The following is a 23310-nucleotide window of genomic DNA, read 5'->3' on the forward strand; positions in this document are numbered from 1 at the left end:
ACAGGCTCAAGTAAATTGAGTAGTCTCTGAATAAACTGAAGGTGGAAGGCAGTCCTACTGCCTTACTGGCCAGATGGACCAGACCCTGTCCACCCTCCTCCTTAGGAAGAAACAGAACACTCAGATACCCAGTGCAGTGTTTCCCAGAAGAAATCAACTAAGACCCTTTGAATCTGTGACAGAGGAGAAACTGGGCAATTAATGCAGGTCAACCAGTGTAAGGAGAAGGGGAGACCAGATGATTGATTATAACAGCACAACCTCTTTAAGACATTTTAGGTAAGCCATTTCCATTTCCATTTCTAAGACATTGTTCCAGTTTTTCTGTAGAAAAAGATTTTATTGCCGAGATAACCTCACCAATAATAATCCTCCTTTTTTCCTGATCTGATCCCTCAGTCTATCCCTGAAAGATATTCAACCAAACAGATTAACAGTACTCGCTAAAAAATCAACAATATCTTTCTGTGTGTTAACCAAGACAATGACATCATCAGTATACAAAGACAGTTTCAGAGACATTGCAGTCAGGAAAACAATCACGGCTCTGATTATTTCTCAGTTTATGGAGTAGGGGCTCAATAGTCAGAGAGTAGAGCATGGTAGACAGAGAGCAGCCCTCTGACTCCCCTCTGAACTCTGATTACTCAGGAGCACTCAGACTTACACTGATTTTCAGAACATTAGCAATATCCCTATACAGAGCCCAGATCCTTGCTTTGCAACTGGGGTTGAACCTAGAAGTAGCTTCAGTTTGCCATATATGTATACACTGGTGATCCTCCCAGTCAAAAGCCTTATCCTGGTCTATGGAAATCAGAGCAGTATCTACCGCCAATGAGCTAGACACCTCCAAAACAGCCCAAATTTAAGTGACATTGTCCCTTGTCAGCCTGCTGGGCACACAGTCTGTCTGATCATTGTGACTGATAGAACCAATCAGCTTTCTCAATCTAGTGGCCAGGACCTTGAACAGTATCTTCTGCAGAACAGAAAGACTAGTCTCCATTTTTTCAACTCTTCCTGGTCTCCATTCTTGGGCAGCAAAGTGTTGACCACCCTCCTGCAGCTCAGAGGCAGCCATCATCTCTCCAGGCTGTTTGTAACAACCTCCACCAGGTATTCACCAAACACAGACCAGAAGGACTTTTAAGTCAACAGGAAGACCATCTAACCTGGCACTGTTCTACTTTCTAGGTTCATCACAGCAGTGTACAATTCATTAAGGAAAAACTGAGCTTCCAGCTTTGCATCGGCTTTAGGATCCACCTGAGGAAGACCTGTGAAGAAGCTACTGCAAACATCTGGGCTTTCTGTAAAGCAATTCTCTGTAATTAGTGACAGAAAATTCCCATATCTCAGAAGAATCTGAGACTGTAGAGCTGGACTGAAGACAGTGAACAATCTTACCCTGTCCACTTTTCCTCTCAGACCAAAAAAAAAAGCGGGGGCATTGATCTGCGTGACGTTGAGGAAATGTGACCTGACCAAAGCTCCCTTTGCTGCAATGCCAGCAAGTTGGCCAGAGCCGACTTTTTAGATTTGAGGGAGTCTAGAAGCCCTTGATCTCCTGCAGAATCTGCTAAACTCTGCAGTTCCACCACTTGGTTATAATAAACTTGGTTTATTTTACAGAGAGTATAAATCTACCTTTGCCTGTGTCCAGCAGTGGTGGGATTTTGGTTAATCACAGATTAAACAGCTTGACACAGCTGTTTAATTACCACATTACCAGATATGAGGGACCAAGAAATTCATTTCGTGTGCATCTCTGTCTCTACCTCACCTGTCATACAGGGAGCACAAACTCTTTCCTGTGGTGGTAGCCAGGACCTCTTGTCTTGTGCACTCTCTAGACTCTGGTCACTGAGTCTGTATTTAGTCTGGATCAGTCTTTGCTTTGTGTCTCTGACAGTTAAGAGATACTCCAGTCATGCCAGTTTATATTCATGGTTAAGGCCCAGATAGTAATTAAGTTTGATTTGAGTTTTGGTTTGACTCATTTAATGTTCCAGATAGGCATCATTTGTTAATTTAATCATTTGGTTTACTCTAATTAGTGGTTGGAATGTAGTGCTGGTCTGACGTTGAACAGTACTGGCTGTTATTTGATCAGTCAGTCTCAGGGCCAGCTGACAGAAGGGAATCTTTTGGGGGTTCAGTTCTTGGATAGTGCCTGAAATTAGGCCTGCATCATATTAGAAAAATCTGTGATGTGCATCAACATTGCTCGATATTGCGATGATGATATGAATTGCGATAAATAAACAAATAGTATACATATACAGTTCCTATGTCTTCCTCTACCATCGCACTAGCACACCTCACATTCACTATCAAATTGACACCATGGCCTAGGTATCCAGACTCCATCTAATAAGTCAATTGTTCTAATGCTGAGTCCGGATGCAGGGTTTTCCTAAGTGTCCAGAGGCTTAAGTTGAGGTTCCAGTGGTGAGAGTGGGGGTTCTCTCATAAGGTCTAGTTATATAATGTTATATTTTTCTTATCTCATCAACACAGTGCAGCTTATCTGGTTCTATATTGATACTTACATTAGTTATAATCATTTTTAAAAATAATAAAAATTAAGAACAGGATTGGAATAAACAAAATTAGTTTCTAGAGCAGCAACTTCATGTTGTTAATGTTACAGCAGCAGAGTCACTGTATATTGATTAAATAATATTTCTCTGGAAACAAATGTAAATTGTCAATAAACTAAATAATATTCCTTACATGAAAATACTGAGTAAAGCTGAATGAAGACCACAGACATCGGTCACTGTCGGTCCGTCCTTCTCCCTCTGCTGCTCATGTCTGTGCAGGTAACCCTCCTGGAGAGCTTGCTAGATTTTTCATAACAGTTCACTGTTAACTTAACATTAGCTCTGTTGTACTTGAGTAATACAAACCGCGGTGGATATGAGGAGTTGAAAATGTGGCTTTTCTATGTCTTTAAAGCATATGAAACAGGTGGAGTGATGAAGGATGCTTTAAAGGTATTGACTGCACTTACAGAGCTACGACTGTGGTTGTTTGTCAGGTCTTGTAAAAAGTTCACTTCTTTCTTGTCTCCACTGTCGCCTCTGTGCTGCCCGCTGTCTGCTGTGCAGTTATGTGTTTGCGTGTATTTCAGAGAGGAGAGGGCGCCCCGCCTTGAAAACCCAGTGTGAATCCATGGAGTTAATTCATTGCGTTTCAGTCAGTCTTTTGTGATGTGTTTATTGCACATATTCATGTAGTAGTGACGATGAAAATACCGGTCATATCAGTCAGCAGTAATCTCAGGGTCCCTTAGTTATTTGTTAAGTGTTATTTTTTATTGTTAATGTTAAAAATGGGTAACGACCTAATTCTGCCGCCAGTGTTGCTCCAAAATCTTGATATATCGTTCAGCATTTTCAGCTGTGCGCTGATAACAAGATGGATGGTCCTTGTCTTCTTTAGCCCTGAAGACGGGCTGTCCATGATTTCCAAAAAGGATTTGTAATTTTATTTGTCAGATCATAGCACAGTTTTCCATTTCGCCTCAGACCATCTTAAATGAGCTGATGCTGAAATTCACAAAATTCTTTGCAATTTTACATTGATGAACATTATTCCTCAATTGTTGCACTATTTGCCCACACAGTCTTTCACAGAGTGGTGAACCTCTCCCCATCTTCACTGCACAGAGAGTCTGCCACTACCCAATCATCTACTGACTTGTTGCCAATTAACCTAATTAGTTGTGAGATATTCAACCAGATGTTTTTTTTTTTTTTTTAGTATTACACAACTTTTCTGGTCTTTTGTTGCTCCTGTCCGAACTTTTGTACTGCTGGCATCAAATTGAGCTTATATTTTTCATAAAACAATAAAAATTCAGCATTTCAACATCAGATATGTTGTCTTTGTTCTATTTTCAATTAAATATGGGTTACATGTATGGGTTTACAGAATCATTGCATTGTGCTTTTATTTACATTTTACACAGTGTCCCAGCTTTTTTGGGAATGGGGTTGTATTTATTGTTAAGGGTAAACCCAGGGGTTCCAGACCACTCCAACATACAGCTTAGTCATTAATGTACATGTTAAACAGAGTCTGAGGTAAGCTCCTTTGAGTGAAGAGCTCTGTAGTTTCGTCGCCAAGTTTTTCTCCACTTTTTACTGACATACACAGACATAATTATGTTTACTCGCTGCACAAATTTGGAGAATTTCATGCCAAACAGAATCAAAAACCTTTTTAAAATCAGTAAAACATGCAGTGATTTTATGCTTGTATTTGGCATATGTAACTATAAATTAGAATGTGTGAACATGGACATTCCTGTGTTGATTTGGTAAAAATCCAGTTTATCCTTTATACAGGACTTTGTGATCATAAGGAAGCCCAGCTCCCAGGCACTGATAATGCTGCACAAAACCTTCTCCAGAGTGCTGCTCACACAGATGCCTTGGTAATTTTAACAACCATGTTTAATTGGTTTGGTTGAAACTGTACAGAGAGGAATGTATTAATTAGATCAGTGATTTTAGGTGACGTTATTACATTGTTAAATCTATTTTCACCAGCTGTGGTCCATGTACATATATTGATCATTTGTTTGATGTAATTTAACAAAAAAATTTCCAATTCCAGTTTTTGACAATAACTGAATACTACACTATGCCTCTAAGTGTACATACCAGTGGGAAGTTTATCAGATGTATTTGCAGATTATTTGGATGACAGGTCATAGCCAAGGAGTTTTACACACAAATTAGTTTAGCTTTGCTTTTGGTAAGGACACTAAAAGCTAAAGAATCATACCAATAATGGCCACATTTTTGCCCACCCGCTCAAAAGGTTCCATTGATTATGAGGATGTGATTAAATAATGATAATCTTAACATTTTACAGCTTGGTCTGTGCCAGGGATTTCTGTCAAGTCATTTGGTGCCAAGTTAAGGTTGGAAAAAATAAAGCCTCTGTGAGGTTGTTGACAGTTACAGACTCTAATACCAACGATGCTTTGTACTGTCTGGCATTTTTAAATATGTTGTTCTTATTTGAATTCCTATAATGAAATTCTGGTGTCATCCAGGTTTAACTGATGGGGTCACATTATGTAGGCAATGCTGTATGGACTGAGTGTACTGTAGAAGTGCACTTACATACAATTACACTTCCTCTCCAGGAATTCCAAGACATACAGTACTGGCTATTACAAATGTATGGCTGTATCTCACCTATGATGATGGTATTGTAAGAGACTTGTTCTGTGTTGCGTCCATCATTGTAAAATGCCAGATGCCAAATTCCTGTGTCCAGATACTGGATGAAGCCAGCCTCGTGCACATTCACTGAGCGTGCATATCGGGGTCCAGACTCCTCCTCATGTGCAACAGCTGGGTGTGCATGTCCCGTGTCCATGTCACTGAGTGCTCGTTTGTCTTTGGAAATAAGACGAGTACCATCCAGTAGTTCCACAAAGTCATACTGAAAGAAAATACACAAAGATACAAATATTATTGAAGATTTTCTTCACTATATGAACATTTACTATAGAAAGCCAAGCCTGAGGAGGACTTCCAGTTGGCATGCTCTCTATAACTTGTTTGGATTAATTCACAAAATTCAACTGATTTAACTCAATAGGACTACTGTCAAGAATATGGAAGGAGATAAATTTGAAAAAGATATATGTAAGGTATTTTTCTCAATTATTCTGTTTTCAGTCATGCAACAGGCACGAATAAAAAGTGAAAATAGAGGGAGAGAGTGCTGGTCAGATTATTATAGTGGTACAAGGTTTTTTAATAGGATATAATAGGATACAAGAGCATTCTTTTTCACAGCATTTCATAGTTTATTCAGTTTTATTGTCTTTGTGCATAAGAGGTGATGATTTGGATGTTTAGCTTTGGGCTGCTGGAGCCTTTACATTCATCTGAAAGCATTCAATTCAGACTTGTGCTATGTTGAAAGTGATAAGGAAATTTTATATGATGGCCTTCATGATTTGACATGGGTGATTATTCTGACATATTATCATGTTAAACTGTCATCAGTATGAAAGGGCCTTTAGGCCAGATTAACTCGAGCTGGTGACTGTTTAGTCTGTATAAACTCCCTGTGACTTCCTTGAGCTATACAAATAAATGAACATGCAATTCTACATGCATACCCATGCTTGTGTTTGTGCAACAAACCTGTGTGTGTGAGGGTGGTAGGCCTTTGCGTCCATACACCCCAACCAGAGCATCTTTCTGGAGGGAGATGTTAAATTTCAAGAACTGCGGCTGGTCAATATAAAGTTGGGACCTCCAAAACACTCCTAAAGAACAGCAACAAACAAAATGAGCCAAAATTAGTCATTTAAATATTTTAAACAGTCCTTGATTCATGTTCAGAATATCCTACTTTACATACCATGTCTGAATCAATATGCTCATACAACTACAAAATAGACAATGAATAAACATACCCCAACATGCAAGCACATACATTACCAGTCTTCCCACTGAATGGGTCAAAAGTTTGTGTTCAAATTAGTACTGTATATTAACTGCTATATCGCTGTTTTACATTTTCTTTTTAAAATACTGTTGCATGTCTGTGTCACCATGTTGACTTTAATTTAATTTTCTATAGATTCTCTTGGAACTTCTGATCAGATACAGCATACTCACTCTTATACTGACTCTCATATTCATAAATATGCCCCCTGCTTTAAACATCACAATGAATTCTATTGCAAACAGCTAAATAGTTTATCTTGAAAGCACTTAATAATTAAGGCTCAAACATTATGTAAACAATAATATTAATTAATACCACAGAGGTGGTTTTCAGCACTTTGTCAGGTGTTTATATGTCTGCGGACAGATTTTGTCACCAATAACATCACAAACATGCAAGATACAGTCATGAAACTTTACAAGTGTGTAGTTGAGATCAAAATGTAGAGAGAGTTCAAAGATGGTGCGTTCATAGTATTTAGTACATATGTAGTAACATGGTAATAACTAGTACTCATGAATTGGTATATCAAAATGCTAACAGGTGTTGCAGCTGCGGTGATCTGATCACAAGATGGTCTCCAGTTATTTACTTAATTTCCAGTGCTATATGGTAGCATTTCTTAGCCATAACGTCACATTATTAATGATAACTCATGGTTACTACAATATGATACAATACTGTGTACTGTGTATACCACACTATAATATGAACTATTATTGCAAAATGTATTATTTGCTGTTGATTGTACTTATTGTACCCAATTTATGTTAACACAGTTAACACCTTAACAGAGAATTGTCATCTACCCTAACTCATATGAATGTGATGGACAACATAATAGAAACATCTGTTACTACACAGTAAAACATTACATCACAACTTTATCATAACCTGCAGCCAAATTTAAAATGACCATAGAGTTGAATCAATATCTCACACTGTTTCAACAAAAACAGAACATTATAACTCTCATGAAGGTTCATGAACATTCATGGCAGGACCATTGTATTAGACTGCATTAGTTTTAGCTGGGTGCTCCTAACACAATGGCAACTGAGTGTATTATGCTTTGGAGAGTGTGTTTTGTTGTGTGAAATTTTACATTAATTTGTTCACAGAGTAACAGAATAGTATGGCATAACAGGCTTATATCTGTGTGTAACTGACCTGGTGGGACATCTTGTATGGCTCGTCTCCCTACATCCACCTCCCCCGTGTCTATGGTGTTGTTCTCTAGAAGAAACATTTTGCCTGCAGAGAAAGAACAGATAAATAGGGAGTTCCAGAAATTTAAATAATTTAGTTCGGTCTTCTCGTGTTTGTTTAAAGAAAAATAAATACAGAATCTGATCACCCAGTTTTCAAGTTCTATACTATACAATGAAACACTTAAATGTATCTAAATTGAGTCTTACTTTAAAATGCAGCAGGTCTTGTGAACAAACCCATGGATTTGCATTGGATTCATTCCTCACTTCAGACTAAAAACCTCCGTAATATTGGGCTACTAAAACAATTTAGTTAACATTAGGGTAAAGTTAAGGGCATGGCAAATTCGAAAAAATTAAGCTGTAAGTGAATGTTCACTCACACAGACAACCTTTGCCACTGCAACTGAAATAGGCCCCTTCACTTTTAGCACACTTTACTTTGTTGTAGACTTTTTTGGCCCATCAATAATGTAAAACAGATTTTTTTTTTTAATTTTTGCACATTTGTTAAAAATCTGAAACTGAAATCTGTTATTTACATAAGTATTTAGACCCTTTAATGTGGCTCGTACTCCATCATTGAGAATTTACTGGAATCCATGGGTGCCAAATTGAGCTGATTTGATATAGTTTGGAAAGTGTATGTAGGGTTCCACAATTCACGCTGCATGTTAGGACAAAAACCAAGCCATTAAGTCCAAGGAACTCTCTGTAGACCTCCACAATAAAATTGTGGTGAGGAATAGATTGGCAAGGATATGAAACCATTTCCAAGTTTTGAGTGTTCCCAGGAGCACGACAGAGGATCTGCCAGAAAGAATGGGAGAAACTCTTCAAATACTGTTAGAAGACAAGTTTATATGTATGCTGTAAATATGTGTGTTCCTAGTGTGATTTATTCAGCACATTAATGGCTGAGGGGTTTCCTCTGGACAAGTGGTGCCTGACAGCAGGAGCAGAGAAGAGAAGAGAGAGAGAACAGAGAAACTTTAAATGGAACAAACATGTTTGTGTTTATGTCAGAACTCACCATTGTCTGTGGACACCATGAAGGTGTTGGGAGTCGTATCTCTTCCTCCTCCTCCATTTTCAAATGCTCCATATCCCTCACTCTCCTGAAGCTGCCAGTTTAGACCAAACAGGTGCATAGCTGAAGAAATGAGGAGGGGGAAAGAAAGAGGGAGAGCAAGAGAGGAACAGTGAAGTTAATACAGTGTGCAAGGAGATAGGAAGGAAGAGAAAGATTAATAAATAGAAGCAATAGAAAGGTAAAATAATTAGATAGGAAATAATGCAGGGATAAAGAGGAAAGATTATGTGATAAAAGTGGAAAATAAAAAAAAACTGATACAATTGTCTGTGTTGAACAGAGGGTGAAGTGTGAGCATGAGGCTTGGTTGCATGTACACTTGTGACTGTGTGAAGTATACTGAGCACAGCAGCATGTTTCTGGAAACATGAATAACATCTACAATGCTCTCAGTCTAGTTTGCAAATTAAGTGTGCAACTGCACTCACTCACACACACACACACACACACACACACACACACACACACACACACACATACACACACACACACACACACACATACACCAGTACCCTGGGATAGATAGAGTGGAGTGTGTTAGCATCAAAGGAAGCCTCCTGCAGCTAATCTGACATAATGCAATACAACACTCACCTCCACCACCTATGTGTTTTCTCTTCCTCTCTATATGTCTGTGTGTGCATGTGTGCCCTTGAGCTTGTAAATCATCTGCTCACTTGCTCTCTCTTTCCTTCCCCTTGCATTTCAATTGAGATGTAACCTGAGTTTTCTGAGGCCAAAAAGCAGTCACATTGGTGTAAAACAGACAGAAAAGAAACATCTACACCCACGAAGCCCATTTTTATTCACCATCACACCTCCCTCCTTAATCTTTCATCCACTCCTACAGTATATTCTACATAGCATCAACAGAATTATGCTGACTGTCTGATGAAGAACTGCAGTACTGATGTTGGATTTTACAAATGAAGCAGAAGTGAGGGGATTTGGTTTTGTGTTTTGCCTTGTCAGTCTAACAGAATTACACACAGCAATTTATTACCGTGGGCTGTTGTCTCAGTTAGCATTTATGTATTAGTAATAGCATAGCTCTTTGTTTGAAGTCTCATTCAGCTGGATTCAGGAAAAATATTCTCCAATGAGAACAGTATTTTTAACATTTAAGGGACTCCAAAATAGACCCAATCCAAAATGTGGGTTGACGTGAACATACTCAACCCGAGAGAGAATACCAACACTGGCAGGAGCTAAATGCATCACCAGTCAACAAGCAGCTGTGGCCAACAGGAGCAGAATTGCATTACTTACATTAATTACATTAATTACATTACATACTCCAGAGTTTTTACTCAGTTTCAGTCTCATGATTGCAGCATAACGCAGCATGTGATTAGAGCTGTCCGCTCTTGGATCCACTCATCTCTCTGACATCATAGAGTGGGACCTTACCTTGAACCCATAAGACTGCATTTACTGAAATTTGGACCTGGCCATTGTGGGTCCTGGGTCTGGTCTCAGGTAGGAACCAAGTGGACCCATGATGACCTCTAGTTTAAAGCCGTGCTAACAAACTCGTTTGTAACTTCAGCGTCAAAATGCTATCCACAAAAACATCCAGAGAGACGAAAAAAGAGACAAAGACAAAACAGCTGTGAGGACGTCCACTAACCCTGCAACATGTAGAGGATTTTCTCATATATTATCAACTTTGAATGAGAAACAGTGAAAAATAGTGAAAAATGTTTTTGTCATGTTGGACACAGCAGTCAAAACAAACGGACAAAACAAAGGATCAATATGTTTCTTTAATAAATTTTGGAGCCTCTTAAAAGCACCAAATACCCCGGACAATAAACTAAAACAAACAAATTCCCAATTATTTTACATCTGACAGAACTAAGATTTTGGATATATTACCCATGGTAATACATGACAGGCTGATGCTATAACAATCAGAAGTAGTAACCTGTTGTGTTGGTGGGTTTGTGTGGGAGTACAGGAATCTGGACTGGATTCCTCACACAGCAGATATTATAGGGAGAGTTGTGTCAAGGACCAATTAGTGAACCCCCCTCAACCCCCCCCCCACCACACACGTACACACATACTTTGCCTCATTAAATTAGAGCCGTGCTGTGCTAGCCCGTTACCCACCATCCCTCCTGGTGAGAACAGGAGCAAAGGGTCACGGGAGAGTGCCGCCTAATCGACAGGGGCCTGTGTGTGTGTATCTTTGTGAGTGTCTGTGTGATAAGTATTAATGAGCATGGTAACAGAAATACAAGACAGGTTCTCCCTAAAAGCACCTTTTTCAGAAATCTGGGAAGTAACAGCACATTTCAGAGAAATTTTGTTGAGGATTTCAAGAAGGTAAAAATATAGTCAAGAGTTAGGTTAAAAACTTTGAAACCTGCACTTGTTTCATGGGAGTGATGGTAATTTGGCATCAACTTTACATCCATACAACATATCGCTGAAGTGGACAGTTAGTGTAAATTGTACCAAATAACCTGTAGTTATCAATTCCCCAGTGTTTGCTATTCTTTATAAATATTCATTGGTTTGCAAATTTGCAGCTGTGAGGAGGAGTCAGTGCTGGAAAGTGTCCTGTGGAAGATTTCTGGGAAAAAAATCCCTGCAACAGGAGAACTGCTTGGATCGATGAAAGACAAACTCTCCTACTGTGTTCAACTGAAAGTGAAATCAACAACCTAGGGTGCACTGTCAGCCTTTCCTCTGTCTGCTCCATAGAGTAAACGGATCTCTCTCTAGTTTTGATAATGTGACACACACAGAGAGAGACTGCAGTGGCTGGATTCTGAGTCTTTTTTAAGTGTAAAACCAAAGGCAATAGAACAGTAAAAACTGATTTTTTATTTAATGTGCACAATGCTCACGTACCATGGTGTGATGTTCACAAAAACATGATGTGTTTTATGTCAAACTATGCCACCTTGTGGATTAATGCATAACTGTTCACCTGGTGCATAACTACAAGAGAGGAACATTTCATTGGAGACAAGGTGTAAATAGAAATGGGGACAATGTTACTGAAGACTCAAATGGCTCACTAAAAGGAAAAGAGGGGGAAAGATGACAGAACAGAGGATATGCAAGGCTAAACTTAGCTAACAAAAATCACGGCCACAACCAGCATCATGGGAGACACTGCTGTCCACCCACCCTTCAACACAGAAACTGATCCTGGCTCAGTCGGACTGTGTTGTAACAACTGGGTGCAAAGTGTTATTGTTGCACTTGGCAGGTCAACCAGTGTATTATATTTAAGACATATAAACAGCAGGAGAGGACAGACACAAAGCAGTTATCTATCTTATCACAAAGTTATCTGGGTATTTTTCTCTGCCAGAAAAACATTCAGTAACAAGTCTGTACAGTGTTTCCCATACAGAGACCAACCGCCACAGAATGATTCTGTTTTTGTTTTGTTTTTTTTCCCCCGTTGTTGTTGTTTTCCCTCTCGTCTATGCTCTCAACGTAATATCGTTCAGTTCATTCATCTCCGCATAGCGCTCTTTCTCTGTCATTCTCGGACACACACGGACACGCACAGACACAGGCACACGCGCACACGCGCACAGACAAGCGCGCATATGCCAGCGGTGCGCGGGAAAATCAACCAGCGCATCACTGGTGCATTCCCCCAACGGTGTCGGTGGAGCGCCACAAATTGCTACCTGGTCTGTGGGAAACACTGCTGTATCGTCAGAAAAGTCATGCAGGAACCAGGAGTTAATCTGGACAGCTATCACACCACGCTAAGGATACTAGCACAAAACTGCGAGTTTGCTAATAATGAGGCAGAGATCAAATCTGATCCCAAGGAAGTCGCTGGAGTTCAACATGATGAAGGCCCCCGGACTCTGGGTGAAATCAAGTGTTTGCTGGGTATGGCCAACTATTTCCGCCCATTCATCAAAGATTTTTATTGCATTTCTGAACCAGCCAGCTCATCAGAGAGGACACACCCTGGGTTTGGGGCTTAGAGCAGCACTATAAAATCTGAAATACAGTTTCACCAGTGACACCACAGCTCTGGCACAGACAAAAATTGTTGTTGCCACAAGCCCTGTTGGATTGAAAGGATGAAAAAGTTGTGAAGCACTGTACATAATAGCATATGAGCCAATCTCTCAATGCTGAGGAGAGAGAAGAGGAGCCACTCTCAGACAGCTTCGAGCACTTCCACCTTTACATTCTTTGGTCATCCTTTCACACTAGTGACTGTTCACAAGGCACTGAAAATAATAAGGAAGAATTCCAGGTGAAAAACACATGCCAGGATCAAGAGATCAGGACCGAGGACTCAGCTTCAAAGTGAACTACACAGTGGGAACTGACAATCAAGTTGATTACGTGTCTCATCACTCCATTCCATCACAGATAGATGACAGCACATGCACCATAAAAGTAGCAGAGGAGTATGTCAGCTTCAAGTCATGCAACACCTAAAGCCACAACACTCACTGTGATCAAGGGCATGACACTCAAAGACCCTATCTTGCAAGAAGTCAGTGTTCACATTAGAGACAGCATATGACACAAAACCGACAAAACACAACATACTAACAACATACTAAAACTGCTGAGGCTGAAGCAGCAGCGTGTTGAGCCACTAAAAATGTCAGCCTTGCCTGGACTTCCCTGAGGAGACTTCTATGGACCACTTCCCACTAGAGAGTACTTGCTTTTCATCATATCTGCCCAGTCCCCAATATCAGGGAGTGTAGAGTCAACCTCAGCCAACCCAGCCATTTCAGTCATGGTTAAAGTTTTCTCAATGTTTGGAATCCCCAGAGTTGTGAAACCTGATAATAGCCCCTCACTAAACAGTGACCAGTTCTCCCAGTTTGCAGACTACAACGTATAAAGGATTCCATCACCACTGGATAACGCCACTTTAGCCTGAAGCTAATGTCATAGCTGAAACAATCATGTGCACACTCAGCAAGACTGTAACACAAGAAATTCCCTGGAAGCGACATCTGAACAACCTACATGAGTGCAGGTCCACACCATGCAGTACAAAATGTAGTTCACCTGTCAAATTGTTGTGTAGTGTATACCAACTCTTCCTTTCTGATTCATGCTGCAAGTTACAGTTCAGACTATGACGTGACAACTAGAGACCACGAAGTTAAAGCCAGGATGAAATCTCATGCAGTTTTTAATAATCGTGTCATACCACACACTCTCACTCCAGGTGAGGTTGTGCTTCTTCCCTCAGCCAAGGCATATGTCTCTATGGTATGTTGTTTAATACAGAAGTTATAACCTACAGCATAGGTTTGGTTTGATGTGTAAGAGTGATCCCAATGTCAGGAAATGTTTAAGCAGAAATAACAAAATATGACACATTTTCAGTCAAACTATGCCACCTTGTGGATGTACATTGAGATAAATCTGTAGTCAGTCTGCACAAAGGAGCAAGCTGGAAACCTTCTGATTAATAAACTATTGCTGCTGTTCAACATGCTCGCCTGGTGTATACATACACGACAGGAACATCACACCATGAGAAATTACAAATAAATTACAGTTCACATCTAGCACAGAGAGGTATTCCACTTTTTAATGAAATATGTGAAGAAGAATCACTTCCATAAAGGACAGGTTTCAATTAATTAATATATAAAAATGTTCATCTGAGCCACACCAACATTCAACCAATATCTATTCCCTTGAGCTACAGTATGTTTTGGACATAAATACTGAACAGAAGGACCCCTGTGTGGCAGAGGAGCTCTGCATTTCTGACACTGTGTCCTTGTTATTTTATAAACAACTGACATGGCAGATTCCTACGAGATTAAAATCAACCTCCTCTAATGATTGCAAATGATTACAAGGTGATACTAGACCCCTGGTATTATAGCTTAGGCCAATATGCAAATGTTGTAAGTGGAATAATTTAAAGTAAACAGTGTATGTTAATTCTTCAACTCTCTGTGACTCACACTGATGGGAATCATTAGGTTACTGGTCTTAGAGTAGTGTGGGCGTAGAAAAAATAATAATTTTGTGAAAAGTACTGAACCAAAAAAAGATCTGAATGACAGAATTTAGCAGAATCATTAAAATCAGCACATCCCAGTGGGAGTCACTAAGACACCACATCTTAATGGTTTCCTGAGTAAGACTGCTGAGTATTCTTTCGATCCATAGCCTTGTTTCATTGGGTGCAGTCTGGCTTAATTAATCACACAGCACAGTTTTATGTATGTTTATCTCTTTGTTAATACCGACCTGCCAGTTAGCATATAAACTCCATGACCAGAAAAGAGCAACAACTCTGGATCATCCCTTTACATTTGCATATGTGTTGCTAGAGGTGCATGCATGCAGCAGCTAGTCCACTTCCCCACTTGTTTTGCATGTAAACTGTTGGAATGGGCTTAGAGAGTGGTCTAACAGATTTTGGAAAAGGAATGGTGGTGGGAGTCAAGAAGAAATGTCTGAGCCTGAGCAAACCATAAAAGTGTTGGACATTAGCAAGAATACAAAACTTGTCTTTAAAATGTTTCTATGGCCCCTTTTAGAAATGCACTTCATTCGGTAATAATGTGCTGGTCATTTTACATGACCCACAGTCAGTTTTCCATTAAAGTCAAGCCAACAACTGGACCAGATAGGATTTGGTAACATATCCATAACACTGTGCGTTTTAAATTCAAATTGAATGGAAAGCGTACATAAATGGAAGGGCTGAAGCACAGTGATATTTTAAATAGTCATTTGACATTAATTGTACTTCTTCATCTGCACTGTGATGGATTTTTCATGATGCATCACTACTGCACAACAAAATAAAATGTTTTTCATAAGTTAAGGCATCAGTGTGCTTTGTTGATGAGATGGTAGGAGCTGTGTGTGCCAAAAAACATATTTGACAGCCTTATCCACAAATATTGGCTATCCCTGGTTTTGTATCAGTGTTGCTCTATCCCTGACTCTTCAACATCTAGTGTATCAGTTAGTCTAACAACTCTGCCCTTTGTCCTTCATCCTGTACTTCACTCCAATATGTGGTTATTAAAGATCAACTATGGTATATTTTACAGTAATAAGAACAATAAAGAAAAGAAAAGCTTTTCTCTGACATAAAAGCAAACATATCTTCCACCATAGGCATGAGGTCAATTCAAGCAGAAATACAAATGCACACAAAGGTACAAAGGCATACAAAGTATGACTGACACATACACATATCCTAGAAAAACACACACAAGAACAGGATGGGGATCATATGTTGTCTGGTATGCCATTATGTAAGTTTGTCAAGGCCAAAGGTATTGTGCATGTGTGTGTGAGTGTGTCAGGGGTATATGCATGTGCCAATCAAAACATGTGCATGTGCACCCTTGTGTATATGTTTCTTAGTGTGTGTGTGTGTGTGTGTGTGTGTGTGAGTGTGTATGTGTGCGCACGTGTGGCCATATGTTGTATATTGTATGTTCCTGTATGTGCATCTGTGTGTGTGTGTGCATGTGCTGTGAGACAGATTCTTGATTCATGTGAGGGTGTGTGTGTGTCAAGAGTATGCATATGTCATCTGAGTATGTCATATGTGTATATCCTCAAATCCCAGGCAACAGATACTTTTGACGAAAATCTCCTTGATACTCTCACACACATACACACACACATACATGCACACTGCAAATGCTCAAATGCCCCACCCCCATACCACTCTGTCTCTCTCTCTCTCTCTCTCTCTCTTTCTCTCTCTCTCTCTCTCTCTCTCACACACACACACACACAAACACACACACACAAGCGCACACACACACACAGAGCACACAGACTAGCCTGTGGCAAGAGATCTCCAAGTCCAAGGACCATCTGAGCTCCAATCTTAATTGCTTCTCTTCATTGTGGGAATCAATGACCTTTAGAAAAAATACTGCTCTTCCTCCCCCCTGACTTTTTTCTACCATCCTTCTCTCTCTCTCTCTCTCTCTCTCTGGGCTTTAAAAATATGAAAAAAAACAGACCCCAACATGGAGCAACACTGACAGTTTTAAAGCAATGTAGGGGGCAAGAGAAAGCACTTAAAGGTGGAGTAAGCAATTCTAATCTATCACACTTTTTGTCAAATTCAGCAAATATCTCCTCATTGTCTGCTAACTGTGCACTCTGTGTGTGTCCTGAAAAAAGTGTTCCTACTCAGCCCTGGCTCTGTAAATGGGAAACAAATAAAGTGGCTTGGAACAAGCCTAACAACATTATTTCAGCCAATCATCAACAGTGTGAATTCATGCTTGTGCACAGTCCAAAGGAAAAGACAATGTAGAAGAGAAGAGGGGAAAAGGAGAAAAGGGGCAGTGGAAGTGAAAGAGGGTAAATCTGACACATGCTAATGGATATTGCCAATTTAAAGATTACCAGGGGAAGGAGAAGAAGAAGTCTACCCTTACATTTCTACCAGACTGTGTGGCGTTTTGAATGGGATTGATTGGGACTGCAGACAAGACACCGATGGGGAGACCAGTGGTGAGACTGGTGGCAAAGGCAAGTGCATGAAATACATTTCTACCAGCAACAGTGGCATTTACTCTACAACATACTCTCTTTGTCAAGAAGGAGAGATGGCAGAAGAAGAGCAGAAAAACAATAACTGAAAAAGAAGTGTGATGATAAGGCAAGGGAGAAGAACCATGTTAACATCTGTGAGGCTTTCCAATATTCAAGACTGCATGGTTGGACTGGGAAAGGAATTCAGCCCTGGATTTATCTGCTGAGATTGTTCCACAATGCTTAGCACACAGTGAGAGAGAGGGTTAGTAAAGAGACTGATTTGGTCTTTAAAAAAGTTATGGATGTTTTGACGGTCCACTGGCTGACCAATGGGGCTGTGTATTTGATGGTCCATCTCGATTTTGTCCCAGTTGTTGTGATGGCCAGTCCGATCATGATGTAGAGACCTCCAGGAGTTCAAAGACAGAGGCAGAGTTTGCTCTGTTTCTGCTTGACATGTGGGTAACATAGTTTTGTTCTGTTTCACAGCACCAATATTGATTTGTCCCATTAGATAATGTTTGTGGTGGCTAATCACAACTGATTAGTTAGCAAGCAGGAACTGGTGTCACATTTGTGTGCCTGATAACGTTAAATCACTTTCCCACAGACATTTGATTTACTTTCTACTTTGCCAAGATGTTGTTGGTGTGATGTTAGCTATAGTAGCAAGAGTATTGCTGTTTGGAGCTGGTGTGCTGGCTATGGGAAACTGTCTTGTCCTCTCTACATGGTAACTTTACGGCACTAACTTTGCCCAACGTTTCCTGTGTCATTGTTTTCTCTGTATCATGTTATATAGTCCTACAAAGTGCAAAAGGTGTTATAGCTATGAAGGCTTAAAAACATAAGTTTGCTAGCACAGTGGATTTTTTTGGGTTGGATGCTTAATTTGAAATGCTATACCAGGTAATGTACCTTCCTTGTTAGCTTAGCTACAACCACAGACCTTTCTTCTGTCTCTGTAGTTTAAACAACTAAGTCTTGCTAGTTTTTACTTTGTTGTTTTGATTTCTGTGCGCGTCTTTTTTTGATCACATTTTATAATACAAGGTTTGAGAAAGAGTATCTACTTCCACACTGTATAGATGCTCAGAATTCTGCCATTGTGTTGCTGCATTGGCAATGCAAGATCATGTATTTGGGGATGGAGCCTCTGAAGGAGCACTGGATGCATTTGTTTTGCTTATGTTCAAATATCAACTGTATGGCTTACTTAAGTGGTTTTATGTCAACAGCTGTAAATACCTGGCCTCCAATTAGAATTAAAGGTTTAATTGTAATTTGTTTTCTCTTGGGACTGAAGCTTGTACTTACATATAGTATATACTGTTCGGATGAGTGCACAAAAGTAACATTTGCAACGCAAAAATAAAACAAAAAAATTGATTAATTGAAACTTGAAACTTCATGTGGGTCAAATATTTCTCATTTCATATAGTAGCACAACCCAGATTCAGTCTATTCAGTAGCTTAAAGGCACATTTTTCAGAGCTGCCAACATTTGTAATTACACATACGAAATATCAACATTGTAAAATGATGTGGACTTCAATTAACCCACAATTTTGAGCCTAATATAATTTTATTAAAGTGAAAGTTTGACATTAAATATGTGTTACAAATGTACCATTTAAACCCTAAATAGGTAACTAAGGTGATAAATGCATGTAATATTAGCAAGATGATTTAAATTGTATGAAAAAGAAACAGAGAAAATAATCTGGGAGAAACAGTAAATTTGTCACAGAATCTACATTTCACCTTAGCTTTATCAGGTTTGTCTAAACCTTAACAAACTTGACTATAAATTCTTTGAGCTGTTAACTCTGAGAAGATTCCTGCTGTGAACAAAACATTCCTACAATTTGATGAACTGTCTGTCATCACTATTGTGCAGGTTTTTTCTGATGAAGAGAATGATTAAGGTCCTACATTGATATTTTGTCATTGTTACATTAAAAAAAAACATTGTAGTAGAAAAATTATCATGGCCCTTTTTCTTGATTCTGACACAGTGATGGTACAACTTGCCAACAATTTATCACTGAAATCATGTGGATTCCAGCTACAATTTACCATAAAATCTGCGTGACATATTAACCTATGCTTCAACTATAGCACATCCTGAAAAACAGCCGTGAGGGGGAGACAGAGGGAACACCCCTGGCAGTCTGGTTATCTGAATGGCTCACACCATCAGATAACCAGAGTGAAAACTAACACATGCAGCAACAAGAGTACAGCTGATACAGAGAAGCCAGAGAGGAAAGGACACCAGACAGATTGGAGGAGATGATGAGGGATTAGCAATGGACAAATTAGGAGATGCACAAATAAAAGTCTCATTTGTCATCCTTTGCCTGGGCCAAACTAACCCTTCAAACTATTGTGCATATAACAGCACTGATTTGGAATGTGTGTGTGTGTGAGAGAGAGTGAAAGAGACACAGAGAGAGACAGATTGAATAAAGTGAGTGTGTGGTCTTACCTATGCAGTAACAGAGGAGGACAGATAGCAGTATAGACAGTCCTACTGCACTCAAGGCTGTACACCTGAATGAAAAAACAAATGGTCATTGTTGCTGTGTTGCTGTCACTTGCTTCATATTACTTTTATTTTCATTAACCTCCAGAATCTAGAGAAACATCCATCCATCCATTTTCAATACTGCTTATCCGAAAGCGGGTCGAGGGTGGCTGGAGCCAATCCCAACTGACACTGGGTGAGGGCGTGGTACATCTTAAGAAACATGGTCTAGATCAGGGGTCGGCAACCTTAAACACTCAAAAAGCCATTTGGACCCATTTCCCACAGAAAAGAAAACACCGGGAGCCACAAAACCCTTTTGACATCTAAAATGAAGATAACTCTACATATACCGTTTTTTACCTTTATGCTATGTATAAAAAAACTATAGTGTGTTGCATTTATGAAATCAATGAACTGCTACAGAGAAAACAAAATTTTATTTCTGCATGCAACAAAAACATTTTGAACCTTGGTTGAAGGTTACTTTCAAACAAAACACTCAATGTCTATTTGAGTTCTCCTTGTCAGCAGTGAAAGCAAATGAATCTGTCCATGTAGCATTAAACTTTCTGTTTTCTTCAAAAACTTTTCTTTTCTTGGATTTAACCATGGTTGGCCTACTGGGGGTCAAAAAGCTCAATAAATCGGTGTCACACATCGGCAGTTGTGACGCATATTTTGAGCGACAAAAAATTAAACACGTTTTATTTTAATGTTACAAGATCACCATAATCTTCAAATTTAGAATAACATTTAAAATACTAACGAACTAAAATAAAATAAATTTAAATGAAATACTCATTTATTTTCCAAAGCCACAGGGAGCCGCAGCAGAGGGATGAAAGAGTCGCCCGGCTCCGGAGCCACGGGTTGCCGACCCCTGGTCTAGATTATTACTACCTAGATTTATTTTTTCTAGATAATTTTTAACTTCAGCTTCCAAGATTCAGTGAATGGTTAAATGAATCATATCTTCAAGATCTACTTTGAGGTCACATGAGATATCTACTTTGATACAAAGTTGTTTCCAGGAGTCTGAAAATGTGAGGGTACTTGTTTTTCTACAGAACTGTAGGTGCTGAAGGTGCTAAGTAAGTTTGAGTTGTTAACTTTATATTAACAACATGTCAAAACGTTCATGTTCTGAAATTTTTGTTACTGTTTGTGAATTGTGATAGCTGACATATGTTGTAGCAACACTCCACACACAATCTTCACAAAAGCAAATGTTAGCTTCTTTAGGCTAACGTAGTGGTAGCTCATAACGTGAGCTGGGCACTAACATTAATGGGTGACTAACATTCAGTCTGTGAAAATATAACAATGACTTTTTAAATGATTATTTTTACACTATACATCTGTCACCTTGTTAGTCAGTTTAAACTGCTGCTAGCCCACTGACTATATGGAGATGTGTGCATTCACTGTGTGTGCAGCAGCTTACCGTATTTTCCGGACTATAAGTCGCATTTAAAAGCCTTTAATTTTCTCAAAAAACGACAGTGCGCCTTATAATCCGGAGCGCCTTATATATGGATTAATTCTGGTTGTGCTTACTGACCTCGAAGCGATTTTGTGTGGTACACGGCGCTCACGGCGCTCTGTCAAAATGTTTTAGTACGACTTTGGTAAACTACAAAGCCGCACCGCTTGCAGCATTACGGCTATCGTAGTCAGGAGCGTCGCGGAGTAATACATACTGTGCTTCACCATAATATTACAGTGTGTGTGTACAAGGACCTATAAGGAGTTATTGTGAATACGCTAACGTTTGATTTAGCGGTATCAGACTGTGTTTTTTTTACGTGTTACAACTGGACAAGGTTGGGAGTTATTGTGAATACGCTCATTAACGTTTGAACAATGTTGAGAGTTATTGTGAACGCGTTTAATAAAGTTTGACTGACCTATCTGACTGTTTTGTTTCGCTTAATGCGCCTTATAGTCCAGTGCGTTTATATATGAAAAAAGTTCGAAAATAGACCATTCATTGACAGTGCGCCTTACAATCCAGTGCGCCCTATAGTGTGGAAAATACGGTATGTTACTTTCTGTTTTTTGCTGTGGTACTGAATTTGGTATTTCATTGGTAATGGTACCAGCTACCAAATTTCTGTTATGACATCCCCAGTGCAGATATCCCCCTCGACAGATTCCTGCATTAGCTGAGGCAGAGTAAGAGGATATATATGAAGCAGAAGCCGAAACACGGAGGAGCAGAGTGATTTGCTTTTGAGTTTCGATCAGTGGATGACCCACTCCACCTCCTGAGCCACAGCCATGTATTTTAAGCAGCGTGCAACAGGACTTTGCTTCCTTCTTGCTCATTCCATCTTACCTCCATGAGCAGTACTTTGAGGTTTTCTTGAACTTGAAGGCAGAGCGGGACAGGGTGTTCCTCGGCAAAGGCCTGGTAGGTGGGGAATACACCGAGCCTGTTGCCATAGTGTAGCCAGGAGTTGCCGTGGAGAAGAGGGGGGTGGTGCCTGTACCTGTCTTAAAAAGGAAGTGCCTGGAAGGTGAGAGAAGAGAAAGAGACAAATAAATTGTAGTGCATTAGTATGGGACATTTGTTTTGTTTACATACACAGAAAATAAACTATCACATACTGTTGTCCCCACGCCCCCAAGTGGCAGCATCAGGTAACTATACATTTTGATTACAATCCTCACGACTACTCAAAATCCATGGCTCCATTCAGGCCTTGATTTTTGAACGTCGGTCAACACCTGTCTGTTGACACACTGCTTTGTTTCCCATACATACCGCCACAGAATGATTCTGTTTTTGTTTTTTTTTTTTCCGTTGTTGTTGTTGTTTTCCCTCTCGTCTATGCTCTCAGCGTAATATCGTTCCGTTCATTCATCTCCGCATAGCGCTCTTTCTCTGTCATTCTCGGACACACACGGACACACACAGACACGGGCACATGCACACGCGCACACGCACACACACACACACACACACACACACACACACACACACACACACACACACACAGACAAGCGCGCATATGCCAGCGGTGCATTCCCCCAACGGTGTCAGTGGAGCACCACAAATTGCTACCTGGTCTGCGGGAAACACTGCACTGCTGACTATAAGATACTTCTCATGAGAAGTAAAATTTGAGGGGAGATTGTTTACTGACAAGAAATTTTAGAAAAGCACTAACCATCTCTCAATATAATTTATCTTACTAAATATTTGGTGAAAGATACCGCAAAAAAAATCATAGTAGGAGGCTTCATCTCTCCAAGTACTTCAGGTGTTATCATCCCACTGGACCAACCCAACCAAGGGACAATGTACTATATAAAGACTACATGTATATCAGTTCTTAGTTAAGTTATAGGCTTATAAGTTCTTTTCTATTCTTGACAAGGCTGTCTTTAGAAATTTCCAAAGTGGGGAGAATCACTGGCACTTCCATGTGTGTATGCAGTAATTACCAAGGTCAAAGTGTGTAATTAAAGACAGAACC

The 23310-nt window shown here is 39.7% G+C and overlaps 1 protein-coding gene across 6 annotated transcripts in view; it reads right to left on the bottom strand.

Moving 5' to 3' along the window:
* tenm3 (teneurin transmembrane protein 3) overlaps positions 1 to 23310 on the bottom strand; it is a 310851-nt gene that overhangs the window by 96313 nt on the left and 191228 nt on the right. For 5 of the 6 annotated variants that reach the window (XM_071504949.1, XM_071504948.1, XM_071504950.1 and 2 more), the window contains 6 exons: positions 22167 to 22340; positions 19787 to 19851; positions 8737 to 8856; positions 7663 to 7746; positions 6183 to 6307; positions 5220 to 5469 (listed from right to left, as the gene is read on the bottom strand). In XM_071504949.1, the coding sequence (XP_071361050.1) occupies positions 5220 to 5469; positions 6183 to 6307; positions 7663 to 7746; positions 8737 to 8856; positions 19787 to 19851; positions 22167 to 22340 (818 nt within the window). Of the gene's footprint in view, positions 1 to 5219; positions 5470 to 6182; positions 6308 to 7662; positions 7747 to 8736; positions 8857 to 19786; positions 19852 to 22166; positions 22341 to 22595; positions 22800 to 23310 lie in introns of those variants that run through there. The other variant, XM_071504952.1, reaches the window with a different exon arrangement.

The sequence above is a fragment of the Trachinotus anak genome, unplaced genomic scaffold (genome assembly GCF_046630095.1).
Source record: "Trachinotus anak isolate AG129_WGS33_773 ecotype Australia unplaced genomic scaffold, CSIRO_AGI_Tana_v1 ptg000019l, whole genome shotgun sequence".
In the NCBI taxonomy this organism is placed as follows: domain Eukaryota; kingdom Metazoa; phylum Chordata; class Actinopteri; order Carangiformes; family Carangidae; genus Trachinotus; species Trachinotus anak.